Below are 20,591 nucleotides of genomic sequence, written 5' to 3'. Positions count from 1 at the left end.
TGGGATGGCGATCGCTATCAGCGCTTGCGCAGGCCTGCTTGGCTGTCGTAAATGTAGTCCAACCAGCGGTCGAGATGGCTTCTCCAGGTTTGCGGCGTTGCGGTGTCGAGTGGTGATCCGGATCTACCCTCCCGTCGACCTGCCTCTATTCGTCTGGCGTGAGACATTAGGCTTCGTTGTTTGTGTGCTGCACGTCTGCGAGCCTGCAGCTCGTGGGTTGCCTCGTTTCGATTCTCGAGACCCTGAGAGGTTGCTATCACGAGCGTCACCTCCCAAGGGCAGGCTTCCTCATGAAGTCTTGACCACGCATCATCGGCAGCTGGCCCCCAAACAGGAAGGTTCGTGAAAGACCCCGTGCGCTATTGTTGAAGGAGCCGGGACATGGAGGGGTTGACGTGCAGCGGACAGCACCAAGATGGAAGACAGATTGACAGAACGACCAGGATTTCGCAGCCAAGCCATGTCGCTTTTCGCAGGTGATTGACAGGGACCGATAAGATAACGTGCCGGTGCCGGGAGACGTGAGTGGCTGGTTCTCGACTCTCGTGAGCTTGGCGTTAAGGTTGGAAAACTTGGGACGGACCAGGCTTAAGGTTGACGAGAGGGCGGGAGCCGTAGCGCGCCGTGCATCGGCACTCAGAGACCGGGAAGTTGACCATATGTTTAGATTACCCCGCCAATAACACGAGAGATAAAGGCACACGGAGCTGTCAGCTCGCCCACAAAACCCTGTGGTCCCCCCTGCGAAAGCCCTATGAGACGGTCGCTTTGGGTCGTACTGTGGCCGGGCAGAGTGCCCCTTTTCAGAACAGCGCGCCGTTTCATCGACTCAATGCCGCATCGTCGGCGGGTTCCTGGAGGGTCGGGCTGGAGATTAAGACATCAGGTAGACAATCGTGGGGTCGGACGGCGTGGTGACTGGCTCGACGGAGCTGCAAACGACATGAAGGTGGGGTTCGACGTTGTACAAGCGAGGGAAACGCAGACTTGGGAACTCTCGCGACCCGCCGACGAGGGAGTCCTTTTGACGACAAACGAGATAAACAGCAAGGACGTCGACGGAGGATATAAACCACGGCAGATCTCCCGCTCTCGGTTTGTTGTTTCTGCTTCATCGTCAGTGCCAAGCCACCCGTTCACCACATCACTCCAGCCTCCATCCCAGTCCTGTCTTCTCACCCGGTCTCATCTATCCGCCCTTTCGCTACCGTCACCATGAAGGTCACTGCTGCTTTGTTCATGATCGCCGGCGCGGCCGTCGCCTCTCCCGTCCCGGCCCCGAACCCCGTCGCCGAGCCCCTGCCGATGCCCACTCCCGTAAGTGTGAAGCCTCCGTAGTTGACCGTTGTCGAAGCCGTTTCTGACATTTTGCATGTAGCCTGGCATCCCCACCGCCGCCTCGGCCAAGACCCAGCTCGCTGCTCTGACCGTTGCCGCCTGGACCAACACCGGCACATACGACCGTGACCTGTTCCCCACCTGGGACACCATCTCCGGCACCTGCAACACCCGCGAGACTGTGCTCCAGCGTGATGGCACCAACGTTGTTGTCAACTCTGCCTGCTCCGCGACCAGCGGTACCTGGAAGAGCCCTTACGACGGTGCCACCTGGACCGCCGCTAGCGATGTCGACATTGACCACATGGTCCCCTTGAAGAACGCCTGGATCGTAAGTCTGCTCTGTGCGCAACATTAGAATTAAAGGTGCATGCTAACATGGGACGACAGTCTGGTGCCGCATCGTGGACCACTGCCAAGCGTGAGTCGTTTGCCAACGACCTCACCCGCCCCCAGCTGTGGGCTGTCACGGATGAGGTCAACCAGTCCAAGAGCGACAAGAGCCCCGACTCGTGGAAGCCCCCTCTGACCAGCTTCTACTGCACCTACGCCCGCTCCTGGGTTGCCGTCAAGAGCTACTGGGCCCTCACCGTCACCTCTGCCGAGAAGACTGCCCTCACCTCCATGCTCAACACCTGCTAAGCAGAGCGAGTTTCGGATGATGTTGACGAGAGCGATTGGATCTCTTTAGCGTGTCGTGTTCTAGTGTCTCTGTTTCGGAGCTGATGATTGTCAGCGACTAGGACACGACTGGGTGTTTTTGTCTATACACTTTTCACTTCTTACCATTCCAAATTTTCTTCTCAGGGGGGCCACATCGATTCGAGACCGTCGGCAGGACATGGACACACGAAGACACAGAGGATGTGCTGGCGGATGGTCGAGGAACAGGTTCGCTTGGCGCCGATTACGAGACGACTTATGATGGATTGACCAGATTGATGCTAGGGGCGAAGGGACAAGTCCATTGTTGCAGGATGTGTTTTCTCAGGCCGTGCCAAGGGGGACAAAAGATGCACGCTGATACATGTTAGTTACCTAGTGTTTAGTCCCGCTAGGACGGAGCACCCAAAAGAAATGCAAAAAGCAGATTGAAAACAACGAATAGGGATGGGCCGGAGAAGCCAAGTGAAGCACCTTTGGGGACTTTGATACAATCGGCCGTTATTCTACTCACTTGACACCTGTAGCATATGCGCATGATGGTAATTTTGTTGCAACTCGAACGGATGCATCCTATTCCCAAGATACGAGACGGCCAACCATCTTAGCGCCTCGGCTGGCGTAGATGGGCCACAATCCCCTGAGATCTAGGGCTGTGTGGTTGCTTGCAACTGTGGCTAGGTAGTCGACTGGAAATTAAAGTGGCCGCGCTTGCTCGCGCCCAAGATTGCCGAGACTGTCTGTGTGCATGGGTGAAGATCATCTTCAGACTTTCATGTCGGTTAAGGCGTTAGACATTGTTGTTGAGGGCTGGGAATGGGACATTGTGTAGGGAGTATGGTGTAGGGGTTGGTTGATGGACGTCTGCAGTCGAGTGGCAACGGCGTCATGGGCGCGCCGCTGGCAGGTCGAATCTGTCAGGAGATGAACCGGTGATGTGGTTTGCGAGGAATGAAGAGGTTGGGAGACTTTAGAGTTGAGCTGCAGAGGAAACAACACGACGAGGGATGTTTGGGACGGAAACGGCGCCAAATCTGACGATTCAAACACGAGATGGGAAGGAACCCAGCTGGATGCAGAGGGTTTGGCGTGGCAGCAACGGCGCGACCGGACACGAGCTGAACGGCAAGAACGCGGTACGTACTCCGTAGCCCGTAAGTACCGAGTGAGACTGATTGACTGAGGGAGGGAAGGTGCAGGCAGGTGCAGAGATGGGAAAGAGGGAGGAAGCTGAGGTAATCGATGTAAAAGTCCCCGCTTGCGGCAGCCACTGAGGGTCCCTGAAGCCAAACCAGCTGGCTGGGGAGAAGACGAGGGTGCACTCTACTACAAGTATTTCTCCACCCATCTTTTGCAGCCAAGGTACTTGGACCCTGCATTAGCTCATCATTAGGAAGGTCCCCAGCCTCCCATCTGTTGCACTCCTTCCCGCTAAATGGCCAATAGGTGAAGAAGGTGGTGCGCCTGGCAAGCGCGGATTCGTTCAAGCGGAAAGGAAGGCACCCAGAAATGGAAGCAGACTAAACAGCGATTCTTCGTGTCATCTCACGCTTACTGGCCCTAATGCAGCAGCAAAGAGACACAGCCTCTCTTGTCTCTGCCCGTCTTGGCTGTAAAGTACCGTAAAACCAAAGCCCTTGGTGGTCTTACTCTTAATGAGGTGACCTGAGGTGGGAAATGTCTCTGTCCTCGGTGCCCGGCTTCACCGTTGCCGCCTGCTTTCATCTCTGGTCGTGTTCATCCTCGTCCACTTACACCCCACACCAGGGTACTTTGTACATTCGTGATTCACTTTCTTCACTTTCGGTCGCCCAGAATCCGCCAGCCTCCCGTTTACTGTTTCCCAAGCGGCGGTTTCGACCTAAACTTAGAGACACAGCGTCCGGTGCCGTCCTTTCACCATTCTCGGCTTCCTTGGCCTCCCACCTGCCCAGTGCGCTAGTTCCTTTCTTCCATCCCTCTAGCCTTTTCTTAATTTCTATATTTGGGACATCTTCCTCGGATCACCGTCCGTGGTTGTTTACTCGTCTTGTGCTACCTTACAGTTCAGCGTCGATATCTACCCTTACTCCCGCTCCTTTCCTGCAGCAAGTTTGGCTCCAACGACAACCACTCACAGCCTCAACCTCGCCCTCCTCCTCCTCCTCCTCACAACTCTTCTATCACCACAATCCAAGATGATGCGTTACGCAGCGTTAACCCTGGCCGCTGCTGGCCTGGCTTCTGCCCAGACCTTTTCTGCTTGCAACCCCGTCAAGGGCGACAGTATGTTATCCTTCGCATCATCCACTTACACCAAACTGCGAATGACGATACTAACAAAATCTTCAGCATGCCCTGCCAACACCGCTTTTGGCGGCGAAGCCAGCTATGACTTCCGTACCTCCAAGAACATGAATGACCTCGAGTCATTCTTCATCGTCGACGGCGGCATCAAGTACAACCCCAAAGTCCTGTCATTCTCCGCCGACTCGGGCTGCGAGATGACCATCTTTGAGGAGAGCAACGCCCCGACTCTCACCTCAAAGAACTACCTCTTCTTCGGCAAGGTCGAAGTTGAACTGCAGGCCGCCCCCGGTCGCGGCATCGTCACTAGTATTGTTCTGCAGTCTGACGCCCTTGACGAGATCGATTGGGAGTTTGTTGGTGCCGACCAGACCCATGTCCAGACAAACTTCTACGCCCTCGGTGTCAACGACTACACTCGCGCTCGCTACTACGAGGTCCCCTTCAACCCAATGACCAGCTTCCACACCTACACCATTGAGTGGACCAAGGAGTCCATCGTCTTCTCCATTGACGGAAAGGTCTACCGCACCGCCACCCCTGCCGAGGGCAACTACCCGCAAACTCCTATGCAGCTGAAGCTCGGAACCTGGGTCGGTGGAAAGGGCACTGCCCAGGGCACCATCGACTGGGCTGGTGGTCTCGCCCAATGGGACCAGGCTCCCTTCGCCGGTCACTACCGCTCCCTCAAGGTCTGGGACTACGCTGGTGGTGACAAGGCTGGTGCCAAGCAGTACGAGTACTCCAAGGGCTCCGACGGCAAGTGGCAGACCATCCAGATCATCGGTGCCGGCGAGAAGAGCGGCAGCTCCGGCAGTGTTGGTGATGTCGGTAACGTTGCCGGCCCCAAGCCTGACAAGTCCAGCGACAAGGACGATAAGAACAAGGCCCAGCAGTCCGATGTCCCGACACAGAGTGCTAAGAACACTACCACCGTCATCCAGACTCCCACCACCAGCGCCCCGGTTCCGTCCTTGACTGCCGCCGCCAACACCACGACCACTCATGCTAACGGCACGTTATCGACCATGACGAGACTGGTCTCCAGCTCTGGATCGCCCACTGGATCTGTCAACGCCCAGACGACTCTCCCCTCTACAACTGGCGGCACTCCCGCTAAGACCAGCGCCCCGGCGCCCGCTGCTGCGTCTGCTTTGCAGAACAGCTTCTTCGTTGCTGGTATCGCGGCTTTATTCGCTGTCATGATGCTGTAATCGGATCGCTATTACGATCGGTCAGCTTTGCCTGCACTTCCATCTGTGCATATATTTCGGAAGAAGGGCGTGTATGTATGTAATTATGTATAATGAAACGGAACAGGGGCGTATTGGCATTGGTAGCCAGGCTTGCTTATAGATTGCTCTACTAATAATACCACATCGACTACACTCTTGCTTGTTCGGTTTCTTCAACATGTGCTGATGGATAATGGGAGAGCCTTGGCGGACGTCGGCCTCTTGCATGTCTCCATGTTGGAGAACGTTACACAGCTGCCCGTCACTTACACGACGTTTGTCACTCACGCCCAACTCTGGACAGCATGAGCAAAATGCTACCGAGAAGTGAAGTGAGGTCACATGTAAATCATATGGAGTCTTCGTAACACTCTGCGGTGTATTGGAACCTGGAGAATCGAACTTGGGCCATGGGGAAGTTTATACCCTTAGGTCGAACCCCTTTGGACTCGTCTAGATATTTAGGACTCTTACTTTTCTCACCCATGACGCGGGACGCCAGAGTTGGACATCCATTGGGTCTTCTTCTTATACCTTGGCGGTCTAAACTCGGATAGATTCTCGACTAGAACAACCTTGCTGGAAATGAAAGTGGGTGTTTGAGGCTATCGCGGAGTGGGTCAAGGTATGGTAGGTAGATAACCAACCTGGATAAGAGGTTTACTCCGTGAATCGTGCCGTGTTTGATGCCGTGAAAGTGACCAGGACTTTTGGTATCTTGGCTGGCTGACGTATATATGGCTGGACTGGGCTAGGCTTCGTCTGTGGGAACTTTGTAAAAAAACAAAACTGACTTTGGGCTGTAGCTGGGTTCACGATCCCACGAGAGGGAATTAATTTTTGAAAACCTATTCAGGTTGTCTGAAAACCACCCCTATCTCTGCTCTTTTTTTGTGAAAAAAAGTCAAGTGTTGTACACCTTGCGTGAGCGGTTGCCCTCCATTTATATTCTTTTGGCGATAGTGGAGAGATTTGCTACATCGACACATTGTCGACCTAATTGGATCGATAGCAAGTTGGGCATTACATCGATTCCTCCACCTTCCTCGTCTCTTTCCCTTGCCTTTATTTTACTTGTTCATCAGCGAGTACCACAAGCATCACCTGTTCTCTTCAAGACAATGGAGAATCGTACTACGCGTCCCGCCGCCGAAGGCGAGATCATATATTCACAGCCACGACCCCCATATGGCCCCGTCGGCTGGGTACCCCAGCAACCAGGCCATCGCGAGGATAGCCAATATGAGGAAGGCACACCCGAGGAAGAAGATGCCATCCTCCTAGCTCGGGACCGATCTCCGCCGCCGGTCCGTATCAACGGGGCAACAGGTCCCAGGACCTTCTTCTTCCCAGAAGCGACATCAGCCTCCCACCGCAGACACGACAACGCCCTCGCCAGCGACGGAGTCCATCTCCCCCCGCCTCCGTCCAGGCCCAGCACCCGTTCTCGAATGGGACTCCGCCCACCGGCCGGAGCGAGCCCGCGATCTCCTCCACCTAGTCGACTACAACTTTGGCCCTCCCTGGGCACGCCGCCGGATCGATGAGCACACCTCGTTCGCCCACGACGTCAACCTGCGGTATTCGCAAGCCCAGGACTACTTCCGCGAGCAAGAGGCTCGGGGTCCCCTGATACCATTGCCCAAACGTCGTACCGAAAACTCGATTCCCAACCTCGTCCAGGACCAGAACCTCCACGTCGGAAATGCACCTTCACGGCCGGGGCTGGTGTATCACGACTCTCTCGTTCCGGTGCGGGGGCAGGAGTACCACGGGTCACTGGCTCCCCGACCTTCGCTGCACCCTCGCTTAAATTTCGACAACCTTACTGTTCAGCCTGGGACGCAGTCCTATCGCTTGCCACGCGTTTCTGAGCGTGAGGCTGGAGAGTTCGAGGAGCTGCAGGAGGCCCAAGAGCAGCCCCAGCAGACTTATACTGGGTTATTGAACACTCCCATCTAGTCTGGGTTGAAGGTCTTGTTGGGGTGACGATCCCGTCTCCGCATTGAGCTTGCAACCGATGGGAGTGCTTCTGCTTCGGATAATTAGCTACATTTTGAAGGGCCTTGCTGGGCTAAGTTGGATGATTTGCTGTATGGGAATGGAGTAATGGTTGGATTCAGGGGTCTTTTCGCCTGCCATTCCTCGGCTTCATTGTCTGGATGAGATCATTCAGCTCTTGAGGCGGTCGACTTTCCAAGTACTGTATATATACAAATAAGTACTTCCCAGTGAATGCTCGGTTACCTGCGTGATGCTAGCCACTTAGTGACAACCATCTTCACCTGCTTAGCAAGCCCTTCAACTTCTCCAGCGCATCCTTCTTCACCTCGTCCACAGGCGGCTGCACATCCACGCCCACGACGTCCGGCTCGTCCGCCTGTGGCGGGTCCAAGCTTTGAAATTGGCTGTGCACCAGGTTGGAGCCGGCAAAGTGGCCATGCCTGTTCTTGACACGCTCGAAAAGAACCTCTTCGGGCGCGTGCAGTGTGACAAAGTGGACAAAGATGTCCTTCTCCGGGTGCGAGGCGCCGCGTAGGATGTCGCGGTAGGCGCGCTTGAGAGCGGAACAGGTGACGATGACACCCTGGTGGTCCCGCTCCAGTTCTTTGAGGGCCTCGTCACGAAGGGCGTCGAGCCAGCCCCAGCGGTCGTCGTCGGTGAGGGCTTCGCCTCTGTGCATCTTTTCTACGTTCTCCTTTGGGTGGTACTGTTGACCAGGTCGGACATGTGTGTCAGTGTCAGTGCGCTTGTTGGCAGACGTAGAGTTGGTGCTTCATTTAGGGGAGGATGTAGAGAGGAGGGGCACAGACGTCGTCACCTTCGATAAAGGTCATGCGTAGCGATTCTGTCAGATACTTTGCTATCGTCGTCTTGCCAGTGCCCGTAGGTCCTGTCAGAAAGACGATGTGCTGTTTCGGTCGCGACATGTTTTAACGTGGAACTGGTTCAATGCCGATTAGATTGGAAAGTCTGGGAGACTCGGCCGGTGACCGGGATGTGAACTGGAGCTCGGAGCAATGGTTTTTAATGCTGAAAGCAGGGCTGACTCCAAGGTGCTCCTTGCTTTGAGCGAAATGAAAGTTGAGGCAAGAGGTAAGGTAAGATGTGTAAAGCAGGTGGTAGAAGCGTTAGATGTCGATGCTGAAGCCAATGCGACTACGACTGGATGTCTCAATGGGGTAAACGTCGGGGAAAGAGAGTTCGCGACAGAAAGCGAGTTGTTCTCATCCAATTGAAGTGCAAGTGAACCTAGGGAAGGCGAGACTGTGAGGTTCCTTCCTTCCCGAATGGTCTGATATGAGTGCTATCCTTTTTGTGAATAAGCTCTGGTCCACACCTTCCTGCTCTTAGTGGTGGTGCCGACGGTAATGGAGTGGATGGCGTTCGGATGATGTCATGCGAATCGAATGGATCTAACTATCGAGGCAGGTATGGAGCATCTAAGTGAGGTCGGCTAGGAAGGCACGGGATAAGTGCAGAGCAACTGCCTTACCTAAGCGAAGGGGCAGAGAGAAGGAGAACGACGAGGAGACTCACTAAGGGAAGGTAAGGACAGGACTGGAATGAAGCTTACTTCTCTTCTTCTCCCATCTGCGTTAATCTAGGTCCAGTCGAACGAGCATCAGACATTCCAGAACGATATGTATGGCTACCTACGACGAGACAGAAACGACGACAGAACCAACACTTGGACGACCGTTGACGAAGCTTGCCAATGTCGAAACCAGAAACAAGAGCCAATCACTCTTTGCGACCGCCCCGTTTGGGTACCACGATGCTTATGGCCGTGGGTAGCGGCACGGGTAACGGCATAGAGGATCCCATCAACCTTCAGACTTTTGTAACGAGACTTCGGACACCTTGCGTCGACCTCGATCCAATCCAAGACACCCAATCAACAATCACCTTTTTTCGGTGCTCATCCGTCTCTTCCGCGATTTTGAGCCGCACAATAGATGGCTTCTTGGAAAGGCGACACAGCAACATCGACGCAGGCCTCGAGGAAGCCAGCTGCTGCCAGACGGCGCCACCAGCAAACTTCACTACAGGCTCTAGATACAAGATGCCGCCTTCGAACTTTCAGCTACAGGTCTATTAGTCTAGTTGGTTAGGACGTCGGATTCTGACTCTCAGAACCTTCCGTAGGCCCAGGTTCGAATCCTGGATGGACCTCATCTCTTTTGCCAATTCTCACAAATATCTCAACAGACAGACACATCCTCACTCTCCATCTTTTGTTCCCAATCACCTCACATTGGATTCCATCCGAGCGAAACCGCCTGCTGCGTTGACTCGTTCCAACAATTCGCTTGCACCTGCGGTCCGAGACGCAAATGACGGAAATTCGGCCTGCATGCCGCGGTATTATGACAAGCGACCACGCACTGACGGGTTCTCGTCCTCTGAAACGAGCACTTCATCCCCGAACATGAGAGGAACATCATTGTCTCTCTCGTTTTTCCTCCCTCTCACTCTTTTATTCGCAACTCAATAGCTGGCATTGGTCAATTGATCCATGGGCGACACTTCGTCCATTGAGGGTCTACTTATCGAGGGTCCGTCTATCCGTATCGCACGTCACCGGCGCCCTCGCGGAACCAGTCGTCTGCCGCCAGCGCCTCCTCTGGGCTCGCATAGCTAATGATTGTGCTCTTAGTAGTCGTGTAAGCCTGGTATGCATCGATACCGTTCTCGCTGCCAACACCGCTCGCGCTCGTTGCGCCACCCCACGGACTGCTGGGATCGTTTCGATGGTGCGTATTCACCCACACGATGCCTGCGTCGATTTCTTCAGACACTCGAAACGCTTGCGCCACGTCCTGCGTCCAGATGCCCGCTCCTAAACCGAATTCACTGTCGTTGGCGAGTGCGATGGCCTCTGATTCCTTTTTGAACGGCGCCACCACAATGACCGGCCCAAACGCTTCCTCACGCCAGATGCGCGACTTGAGGATGTCGCCCTCGGCACGAGATACCAGCACCGTCGGTTCAAAGTAGTATCCCTTGGCAAAGTCGATTCCATCTAGGCTACTGGTTCCAGACATGCGACGGCCGCCAGTAAAAGCTGCGCCTTCTGTAGCAAGCGCTTCATTCACAAGCGCCTCTACGTTTGACAATTGCTTCGCCGACACCAGCGGGCCCATCATGGATTCCTGGTTGCTGGGTGAGCCCATCCGCCGGACGATGGATTCGGCCTTGGCTTTGAGCTTCTCCAACACTGGCTGCATGATCCCTTCTTGGACGAGGATTCTAGTACTGGCGACGCATGTTTGTCCGCTAGCAATGAAGGACCCGAATGCGATGCCATTGACTGCAACATCCACGTCGGCCTGTTCAAAGACGATCAGCGGCGCTTTGCCTCCCAGTTCCGCCGTGTACCGCGCCAGATTGCCGCCGACGATTGAGCCAATAGCTCTCCCAGCCACGGTTCCGCCAGTGACGTCGACCTTGCGAACAAGCCGATGTTCGACGAGGGCCTTGCCAGTTGTTGCGCCGTATCCAGGGAGCACGTGGAACACTCCATCAGGCACACCAGCTTTCTGCAAGATCTTGCCCAACAGCAGCGTTGTGAGCGGTGTCAGTTCACTCGGCTTCACCACAACGCTGTTTCCCGCTGCAAGAGCGGGCGCTATCTTCTTGACAGCGATCAGGAGCGGGTGGTTGAAGGGGGTGATCTGCACCACGACACCCAGTGGCACACGGTCAATCCAATTGTGCAGCTTGCCCACGGTTGGCAGTACCGCACGCTCTTCAGTGCGTAGCAAGGCGGCATAGTATTTGAACCACTTGACCAACGTGGGCACTTGGGCGCGCATCTCGCGTATCGCGCGTCCGGTTTGGCGTACCTCAAGAGGAATCAGCGAGGGCAGCTCTGCAGTGAGCAACTCAGCCGTCTTGTCGAGAACATCGGCGCGAACATGACGGGGCGCTCTTGACCACGTTCCGGCCTTGAAGGTCTCGTGCGCCAGACGAATCGTTTCTTCAACGTCTTCCAGGGACGCTGCGTGACAGCTGCACGCATTCGGACGCCAGTCAGTCTCACCCGTGTGGGAAATAATTGCGGACGGGCATCGAAGTTGAGGCTGAGGGCTGAGAACTTACTTGGCAAAGATCTCACCTGTCGCGGGGTCTTCGACCGGGATCCTGTTGGCGTGTGAGAGTCGAGCATCAGCATAAGTGTGAGTATGAGCATAAGCATGAGCATGAGCTCGAGCACAGATAAGCGCCCTGCAGCCCCTCGCGCGGGGTACTGGGAACCTTCGAAAGGAGAAGAAAAGGAAGAAATGGTCACGAACTGCTCTGCATGACCCAGCTTCTCCTGGCCTCCCACCCAGAGGTTGTATGGCTGTCCTGTCATCTTGTCTCTTGTGCGGCTGTCACTCAGAGTTTCGTCGGTTCAAAAAGCCACCTCGCAAGGAAAGGATGCCCGCGGCGTGCCTTTTACCTTTTATTGGGGTGGTAAGCAATCCCTTTACCTTTAATTCCAACTGCGGGGAACTATGCGGGATGCATCGATAGCCAACTCCGGCCGGCTCCGTGCTACTATGCCCCACTCTGGGCATATCCATCCTCGGCCGCGATAACAGAGTCTCTCTATTCACCTTACTTTCCGGGGTTGGTTCACTTTGTCAACCTATTTCGTAACACGCGATGTAAATCACAGACAGGGATCCCCATCAATATGCAAGATCATAACAAGCTTAGAGGTTAGGGCCAACAGTTTCGCTAGCTTTGTTCTCCCCCGCCAAGCAGAGAACAGATGGGGTAGTTAACATAGCCCAGCCTTGAAGGTGGAACGGCTGCAAGTGTTATACTTCAAGGGGGCACGATCTCGCTCGGCTTCTGTACGAAACGCACACACTCTCTCGACAAAGCCTGTTTCTCGGTGCTGCAGCATCTGCACAACGCAATGAACCATTTGACCAACGGTCTGCTCAGACCCTGCTTCAAACCTACGGGAAACCTCCGTACACGCGCAGAGACGCCTTGGAAGCTGCCATGGACTTGGGCCCAAAAGTTCCGGCCAAGACGGATAGCATCTATTATGCCATATAAGTCGGCGTCCTACAACTTGGCTCGCAGGCCTGTGATGCCAGTCATTTGAATTTCTGTTCAACGTTTGGATTGACTTCCCTTTGCCTGGTCTTGTCTTGGTCTGCGGCTGGAAGTCTTGTCAGAGCTCTCGGCAGCCAACAACGACACCGCTCATCTTTTTCCTTCTCTAATCATCATGGATTATATGCGCTCTTTTGTCGGCCGCAAGCCCAAGCGTACCCAGCTGCCAACGGTAGCCACAGACGATGTCTACCCGGTTCACTTCTTTGACGATACGAAGCCTTTTCGTGAGATGCTTCTGAACTGGACGCTTCGTTTCGACGATGTCCTGGACGCAGAGAAGCTCAATCTTTCTCTCTCTCGGTTGATCGAGATTGGTGACTGGAGGAAATTTGGCGGTCGCATGAGGATGAGAGTAAGTATCCCCTTGTGTGGAGAATTCGACACTTGAACCACACTCTGGAAATGAGTCTTGCTAACTCAAGCAATCAATCAGCCCGACAACCAACTCGAGCTGCATGTCCCGAAACAGTTCACGCCTGCTCGCCCTGCCATTCGCTTTTCTCACGATGTGCACGACTTCAGCATCAAGGAACACAATGTTGCGAAGCACCTCCCAACTACCACCTCTACTCCGTCTGTCCAGCCTGGTGTCATCAACTTCTACAACCTCGGTGCCCGTCAAGACGCTCCCAAGACACTCGAAGATCTGATGTGCTCCGATGAACCTCAGATTGCTCTCCATGTCGTCTCTTTCAACGATGCAACCCTCGTCGGTCTCCTCTTTTCACACGTTATGTTTGGCGCCGCGGGCATGCAAGCCTTGGTGCAGGCTTGGTCGCAAGTCCTTGCCGGTCGCGAGGCAGAAGTCCCTGTTATCCACGGTGCTCACAAGGACATCCTCGACGACGTCGGCGTGGACACTGATCCTGAGAAGGAGGCATACTTGCTTGACCGGCGACAACTCAAGGGTTTTCGCCACTTTCGATTCAGCTTGCGGTTCCTCTGGGATATGTATCGTCGTCCGGAAATCGAGTCCAAAGTCCTCTGCCTGCCTGCAGACTTTGTCGCCGGTCTTCGCGCTCGCGCCATGGCAGACCTGCACGCCATGGACGAGAAGGGGTTAGGGACCGAAGAGGCGCCTTTCGTCAGTGAAGGCGATGTCCTCACGGCATGGTGGACCCGACTCGTCTGCCTTGCTCGTGGATCCAACCGACCTGTTACTGTTCTCAACGCTGTGGATATCACTGGCCGTCTCAAATCTGTCTTCGCCCCCGGAAAGCTGTACGTACAGAACTTTGCCCTCGGAACCTGGACCCTCCTCAGCTCTGCCGAAGTCCTCAAAGCCCCCCTCGGATACGTTGCTCGCTGCTTCCGCCACGATATTCAGACTCAGACCACACCTTCTCAGATCATGGCATTTATGCGTCGTCTCCGTGCTGGAGGCCGGTGCAGTTCCCAACCGATCTATGGAGATCCGAACAGTATGCTCATCATTTTTACCAACTGGGCGCGATGCAAGTTCTTTGATTGCATCGACTTTTCTCCCGCCGTGATACCGCGCATTTCTGAACCGATCACGGTCAACGGTGATATCCAAACCAATGGAAACACTACTGGCAGCGACCCAGAAAAGAACGCCGCCAATACCTCCATTATGGAAGTGCTCAACCGCCCTCCTCCCGGAAAGATCGCTTACCACCACTCTCTGGCGCGGACGCGCAGCATCCTTTCTCGCAATGTGTTCACCATCCTCGGTAAAGATCTCCAGGGTAACTACTGGATCTCGGCCCTTGGACACCCCGAATGCTGGGACAAGCTCGAGAAGGAGGTATCCATGTCGTCCATGGACGCTTTGAGAAACCTGAACCCTCCGTCTGTGAGCTAGACACCATCACTTAGGTGCCAATTCCCATAACACGTGGGCCTTGTCTTCAGACTTCCCAGACGGTAATCACAGCATGAATCAGTCACTCATTGAGATTCCCAACCCCCTCTTGTCAGATCTATTGTTTCAGCAATTTCGCCAATCCTTAGCCCGCAGCTTCGCAGGTGGAGAGAAGGAGAATGAGAGAGTAATGGACCCAGGGTAAACTGATTCCCAGGAGTTTTCGGGGCATCTAGCTAGCTAGTCACGTTTTTTTCTTATGCCGGTTACGTCTGGAATTTTGGTCTGCAATCCTTCCTTTGAGGGGGTTCTGCTTTTTTCCGATGTTTCTCTTTCGATGATGATGAGCAGTGACGAGGAGAATGGAGCTTACCATGGCCGGTGGAGGTAGATGTATTGTACGATATCCCAATTGTACTGCTATGAACAACAAATCATGAACTCATGAACTGACATTGCCGTCTCTTAATTTCGTATTCACACTGTTGACCACGTTGGTGTCTGCCACACCCCCTCGATCGAGAAAACAAACATGCGGACATCCACAACCGGAAATGTGTCAGATCATCCCTCTCGATAGGCAAACCAAAGTAATGAATTGGAGATTAAACTTCCCATCGCCATCGCTTTCTACGGCTACTCTACCCAGACGTGCCATACTTTGCCTGCCGGTGGGATAAGATGCGATGCAAATGCAGCATGTGAGACGGATGAAAAGGGACGCCACAGTGACCAACGCTTTCAAACGTGCGCATATCCAAAGTAGGGTATTTTCTCAACGTTTCCGGCTCCTCCGACGTCGGACTTTGACTTTTTTCTATGCAACTCTCACTTCAAAAAAGGAATCGTTTTAGAGGTATGAAGTTGTCTGTGGGTTCTTTCATGTTACTACCGGATAATGCTATGTAGACATAATTGATATGAAACCGTCTTTCCTGCTATGAACGTAACGTAACGTCTCTGACGGGTGCTATGACATGCGAGAAACACTGAATGCGAGTCTACGCTGGTATCGAAAGGAAGGACTCTAACAAGACAGAAAGAAGAATCCAAAAACGGCGCAAACGCAAAAGGTATCGTAATGGTTATGCAGCAAGAGACAAAAATGAAAAGCCAAACGCCATGCCTGTAATGTCGCGAATTCAACTCCATGCGTCTCACTCCTACTGTCGTCAACGACCTCAATGGGCTCAAACCTTGGCCTCGTCTTCATCCATGAAAAAATTGACAACCTGCTTGAGATCAAAGAGGCTGACTCCGCGGCGCGGATAGCAGAGGTACACCTGCTCTCCTAGGACTCCAAATTTGTCTCTGAACTCGGCCTTCTTGCCGAGACCCAGACTCTTGACGATGCCGGCATAGGTCTTGCTGAGGAACTTAGCCCTGACACCGTGCAGGTGCTCGCCGGGAATGAATTTCTCGCTGACGCCAGCACCAAAGGTGACGGGGCCGGAGATGGACGAGAGCGCGTGCTCAACGAGGACTTCAATCGTTCCGTTGGGAGCGTCGGGGAAGTCGAGCGCCCACTTGACCTGCCATCCGTACCGGGGCGCGAGCTGCGCGAGCACGACCATGGACAGGACCTTGCCGTCCTTTTCGGCGGCGAAGTAGCGGCGATGAGCTTGGTCGATCCAGGGGCGGATCTCAGTGAGATGGACCTGAGTCTTTCCCTTGCGCTTCTCCTTCCAAGCCTCGATGGACTGATCGGCACGCCTCATGAAATCTTCGTCAGGCTTGATCTCATGGACCTTGATGCCTTCTTTCTTGACGCGGCGAGCGGCGCGGCCGTCGGGCGTGGTGTGCTGATCGGCGTCGGCCCGCTGCTCTACGGTACAGCTCATGGTTCGCCAGCCGATGCGGCGCCCCAGAATTTCCTGAACCTTGTTGGAAACCAACATCCACACGGGCGTCAACTTAAGCTCATCTTTGACGAAGTCAATGAAAGCTGGGATGACCTCTTCGTATTGACCACGGTCGCAGAGAGGGTCTCCTGTAATCATGGCAAATTTGCCGCGCTTGACATAGCCAACAGCGGCACCACTGCTGTGTCGCCATAGTTCGAACCTTTCGTCAAGCCATGAAGTGTTGCTAGCATCGCCGTAATTGGCAATGAGTTCCTCTAGTCGTGGCATCTCCTTCCCTGCCCAAGCCTTGGTGGTGTCGGCATTCGGGTGTGGCAGAGTGAACGACCGCATGGGCAACGACTTCGGGTCGCGGTAAAAGAGAGTACCATATCGTACGTCTCCTAGGTTCAGGAGAAGGAACACAACCCGATCCAAACCAAGACCAGCGCCCCCATGGGGAGGAGCACCAAGGTCGAAGGCTTCCAGGTACTCGGCCATCTCGTCTTCCGAGATACCCTTGTCGGCCATATTCTTGCGCAGCTCTGTAGGATCGTTGATGCGTTGACCTCCGGTGCAGATTTCTTGCCCGCGAATGAAGATGTCAAAGGAGTTGGTCCAGAACGGATCTTCTGCCTTGTGTGTGTAGAATGGGCGGGCATTGGCAGGGAATTTGTCCAGGATGTAGTAGTCGGTTCCATACTTCTGCTTGACCAGTTCACCCAGCCGAATCTCATCTGGCGTCGAAAGATCTTCTTCGGCCACGTCACGGCCATCGTCACGGAGCATCTGCAATCCCTCGGGGAACGGGATGATGGGTGTCTCGTCCAACCAGACTAGGTCTTCGCTCGGGAACCGCTCACGAATGATCTTTAGTTCGGGCATCGTCTGAACTGCTGTGAAGATGTTCTTGAGCACTTGGTCAATGACTCTGATGAGCTCGTGATAATGCTTGTGGATCTTCATCTCGATGTCGAGTCCGGTGTATTCGGTTAGATGGCGATGCGTGTTGGAGTTTTCGGCTCGGAAAACGGGACCGACCTAGATGTGTAAGTACATGTCAATTGTCCGGCCAGGATAAAATCACTTACTTCGTACACCTTGCCAAAGTCTGCAGAGATGGCCATCTGCTTTGCCAGCTGAGGGCTCTGCGCCAGGAATGCGCGCCGTCCAAAGTAGTTCAGTTTGAACACCTCGGCACCGCTCTCGGTGGCTGCTGGCTGTAGCTTGGGAGTTTGGATCTCGATGAAGCCACTGTTGTCCAGTGTTTCGCGAAATTTGCGTGTAATCATGGCCCTCACGCGGAAGAGTGCTTGATTGCTAGGGTGTCTCAAGTCGAGAATGCGGTTGTTTAACCTAAAGTTCATGCTCTCTGGTGGTTGGTAGTTGGTGAAAGGAGGTGCCTTGGCTGGGTTGAGAAGATGGATGGAGTAGACGTCTACCTCGACATGGTGGTGGTGCGCAGACTTGACTTCCTGGACGGGCTTCTTCAAAGTCCCAGATACCTGAACGATGGATTCAGGATGCAGCCTTTGAACCCATTTCACCATGTTTGGCGTCGTGTGTGCCAGAACGCCTTGGACGGTGTCGGTTTGATCACGAAAGAGAATGAAGTCTAGATGCTTCGAGATGTTCCGCTGAGTGTGGATTCTCGCTCGAAAGGTCACCTTTGTGTTGATATCCAGCTTGACAGCCTCGCCGATGGTCGTGAGCTCGGTCGGGTAGTCTCCCTCGTCGCCTTCGCCATAGCGTGCTCGAGTCTCTTCATCCTCGACACTGCGGGCTTGTTCGTATTCGATTCTACGGCGCTCTTCCAGTTCGCGCTTCTCTTCCTCTTGGCGAAGAAGCTTTTCACCCCTTTGTTGACGCCTCAGCTCGCCGCTTCGTGCTGGACTTCGTCCGGTGCTCGACTTGCTAGACTTGCTTGATTGGCTAGTGGAACTCGAGGCTCGAGTCTTTTCGAATAGAGTCGTTTTCGTCTGGGTCGGTGTTGGAGATGGCGACGTCTTGGTAGAGAATGAGAACCTTTGCGCTATGCGGGAGAGCGTGCTCGATGAACGCCGTGGAACTTCGTGTTCCGTCATGGTACTTGCTTTGTGGTCCTCGAGACGAAGTTTGAATGAGAGTGGTGTCTATGTGCGAGTAGCTTACTTGCAGGTGTGAGTGACAACAAGACTATTTCTTGTCTCAGTCAAGGCAGGTAGAGTCGTTTGTCCTGAATAGCTTATACTGGAGACGGAGAGGAGACGTCAGGGTAGCTGGAGTGCGGGAAGCAAGGTATAAAGCAATGCAGAGGGGAAGCGGAAGGGCGGAGGTTTGCGAGGGTGTGAACGTGACCGGGACTAGCCAACGGGACCGAAGGGAAAGGAAAAGAGAAAAAAGATTGATAATGACACAACAGTCGGACTCCGTCATGGTTCATCGCGGCCGTCGAGCGTTCAAGCTCCGCATGGGCACAAGGTGGGCTCTCGCGTGTACTTGATAGACTTTGGGCGACGTGTACCCAGTACTTGGCAAAGGCAATGAGCAGGGAGGCCGAGCCTCGGGAGATGCGCGGAGCTGCCCTTCGACTAGGCTTGGCTCCTATAAGGCAAGGTAGGGTAGAACCGACCGCGCAATAGGTGACCCAAGACGCTTGCACGGCATCGTGGCAGGGCCTGGATGATGCAGATTAAGGTAAGTGACATCGCGTCTGGGCTGGTAAGCAGGGGAAGATACGTCAAGAAATGGTCAAGCGAGAAAGAATGCCATGGTACCTTCACCCTGTACTCTGTACCCGGTGAGAAGCTATTGTCTCGAGTACCGCTTGGTACCCTGTCTTTGTAGCTAGCCTTTACTTGGAGAACATAGACGGTAGAAGGAAAAAGTAGACTACAGATACGGTGAGCACGAGGGTCCACGAGCAGAAAGAAAGAGGAAAAAGTTTGCCGAAAAAAAGACGCCTGACGCTTCAAGTGCAATTGCAAGTGCGAGTGCAGGTGGAGGTACAAAGCCATCGATCGCATCGCATCGCATCGGACAAGAGCGGCCCAAGAGCGGTCGTGGGTCGAGACTGAGTGGAATCGTCCCGTCTCTTTCCATTCTTTTGGAGCTCCAATCCCCGTCAAAGTTTCCTCTGTTTTCTCGAGGAAGCTTCGGCCGTGTGGTGTCAGCGGGACGTCATTGGCTGTGGGGCCAAACGATACGTATTGTTTATCTTTTGGAGGTACAGAAGGTGCAGAGTACCGAGTACATCGCGACTTAAAGGCATGTCGACGGGAGGAAGGGAGCTTGGGGAAAAGGGAAGAAGATCTGGTTGAAAATGGAATAGAAGCCGGCAAGGTCACGGACATCGGCTCCGAAATTCTGCGCGGCTGACACACTCCTTCCATACCTTGAGATACCTTGCCTTACCTTACTTTAGGTACCTTAGAAATGTGCCCTAGGCATCATGGTCACTCGTGGACCGTTTGCTCCGGGGATCGTCCCAGAAGCAGGTCCGCTCCTTCCCGTTTACAAGAGTGCTTGGCTGCTTGTCGGGGCAGCGGGGTTACCATCGTAGTATCGACTCATTGAAGCAGTGCCGGACCAGGATGTAAAATATTGTCTACTGCGTAAAAGATGGTCCCATTGGTTAGGCTTCTAGCATCGTCTGGAAGCAAAGACAGCAAGACAAAAGGTTGTAGGTACTTTAAAGTCTAGAGTCCATGGTGAGTTGGCTCCGGCATCCCGGAAACGACGGCCCCACACCCGCACCAAAATGGCCCAAAAACGGCCCCAAAATGACGTCAAAGTCCCTCGGCACCACCTCCCTAAGGTAGTGAAACTCGCCGCCTCACTAGCCACCGTGGCAGTCCCTTCCTCCATTCAACCTCATCTTGACCTCACCTCTCTCACACACTCGTACCGCAAGCGCAACTGCCTTTTACTGATTGACTGATTTCTGGTGCTGTCATTTTCATCATGACATCCCATCTCGATGCCTTCCTTTCCTGCCTCGGAAAATTGCACACCCAGCCTACCGCCTCGGCTGATGTTATTGCTGTGTGATTGTTTGCTTTCGTCTCAGGTTTGCATGTTTTCTAAACCCCCTAACACGCGTACATAGACACTGCCTTGATACCTATTTGCCTTGTCCGACCAAAGATGCTTCATCACTACGACGTCAAACTCAGCCACAGCTACCTTGCCTGTTGATCTTCACCTGAGCCACACCGGCCACATCTACATACCTTACTGGGTATCCGTACATTGCATCACACACACCAAGCCAAGCAGGGCAAGGCACCGCTGCCAAGAAAA

At 54.0% G+C, this 20,591-nt stretch overlaps 7 protein-coding genes and 1 non-coding gene across 8 annotated transcripts; 5 read left to right on the top strand and 3 right to left on the bottom strand.

Annotated features, from left to right (window-relative positions):
* Positions 1-1,215: 1,215 nt before the first annotated feature.
* Positions 1,216-1,980, top strand: N0V96_008868 (uncharacterized protein; the record flags this gene model as incomplete). The annotated part of the gene is made up of 3 exons (XM_053188803.1): positions 1,216-1,317; positions 1,379-1,669; positions 1,729-1,980. The coding sequence occupies 3 exons, from the start codon at positions 1,216-1,218 to the stop codon at positions 1,978-1,980; spliced, it is 645 nt and encodes a 214-aa protein (XP_053053569.1).
* A 2,198-nt stretch (positions 1,981-4,178) lies between these two features.
* Positions 4,179-5,501, top strand: N0V96_008867 (uncharacterized protein; the record flags this gene model as incomplete). The annotated part of the gene is made up of 2 exons (XM_053188802.2): positions 4,179-4,266; positions 4,333-5,501. 2 exons carry the CDS (start codon positions 4,179-4,181, stop codon positions 5,499-5,501), a joined length of 1,257 nt encoding a protein of 418 aa, XP_053053568.1.
* Positions 5,502-6,643: 1,142 nt separating this feature from the next.
* Positions 6,644-7,484, top strand: N0V96_008866 (uncharacterized protein; the record flags this gene model as incomplete). Its single annotated transcript, XM_065758469.1, has 2 exons — positions 6,644-6,851; positions 6,901-7,484. The coding sequence occupies 2 exons, from the start codon at positions 6,644-6,646 to the stop codon at positions 7,482-7,484; spliced, it is 792 nt and encodes a 263-aa protein (XP_065612862.1).
* A 319-nt stretch (positions 7,485-7,803) lies between these two features.
* On the bottom strand, positions 7,804-8,205 carry N0V96_008865 (uncharacterized protein; the record flags this gene model as incomplete). Its single annotated transcript, XM_053188800.2, has 1 exon — positions 7,804-8,205. The coding sequence occupies one exon, from the start codon at positions 8,203-8,205 to the stop codon at positions 7,804-7,806; it is 402 nt and encodes a 133-aa protein (XP_053053566.2).
* A 1,409-nt stretch (positions 8,206-9,614) lies between these two features.
* On the top strand, positions 9,615-9,698 carry N0V96_008864. Its single transcript has one exon. It is a non-coding gene; the product is annotated as a tRNA-Gln (tRNA).
* Positions 9,699-10,087: 389 nt separating this feature from the next.
* N0V96_008863 (uncharacterized protein) lies at positions 10,088-11,883 on the bottom strand (the record flags this gene model as incomplete). The annotated part of the gene is made up of 3 exons (XM_053188799.2): positions 10,088-11,537; positions 11,628-11,669; positions 11,822-11,883. 3 exons carry the CDS (start codon positions 11,881-11,883, stop codon positions 10,088-10,090), a joined length of 1,554 nt encoding a protein of 517 aa, XP_053053565.2.
* An 873-nt stretch (positions 11,884-12,756) lies between these two features.
* On the top strand, positions 12,757-14,469 carry N0V96_008862 (uncharacterized protein; the record flags this gene model as incomplete). The annotated part of the gene is made up of 2 exons (XM_053188798.2): positions 12,757-12,996; positions 13,078-14,469. 2 exons carry the CDS (start codon positions 12,757-12,759, stop codon positions 14,467-14,469), a joined length of 1,632 nt encoding a protein of 543 aa, XP_053053564.1.
* Positions 14,470-15,659: 1,190 nt separating this feature from the next.
* Positions 15,660-18,394, bottom strand: DPS1 (aspartate--tRNA ligase dps1; the record flags this gene model as incomplete). Its single annotated transcript, XM_053188797.2, has 2 exons — positions 15,660-17,351; positions 17,402-18,394. 2 exons carry the CDS (start codon positions 18,392-18,394, stop codon positions 15,660-15,662), a joined length of 2,685 nt encoding a protein of 894 aa, XP_053053563.1.
* Positions 18,395-20,591: the final 2,197 nt, after the last annotated feature.

Source organism: Colletotrichum fioriniae (assembly GCF_027942845.1).
Source record: "Colletotrichum fioriniae strain IMI 355084 chromosome Unknown scaffold_11, whole genome shotgun sequence".
In the NCBI taxonomy this organism is placed as follows: domain Eukaryota; kingdom Fungi; phylum Ascomycota; class Sordariomycetes; order Glomerellales; family Glomerellaceae; genus Colletotrichum; species Colletotrichum fioriniae.
This window is presented reverse-complemented; position numbering and strand designations above follow the sequence as displayed.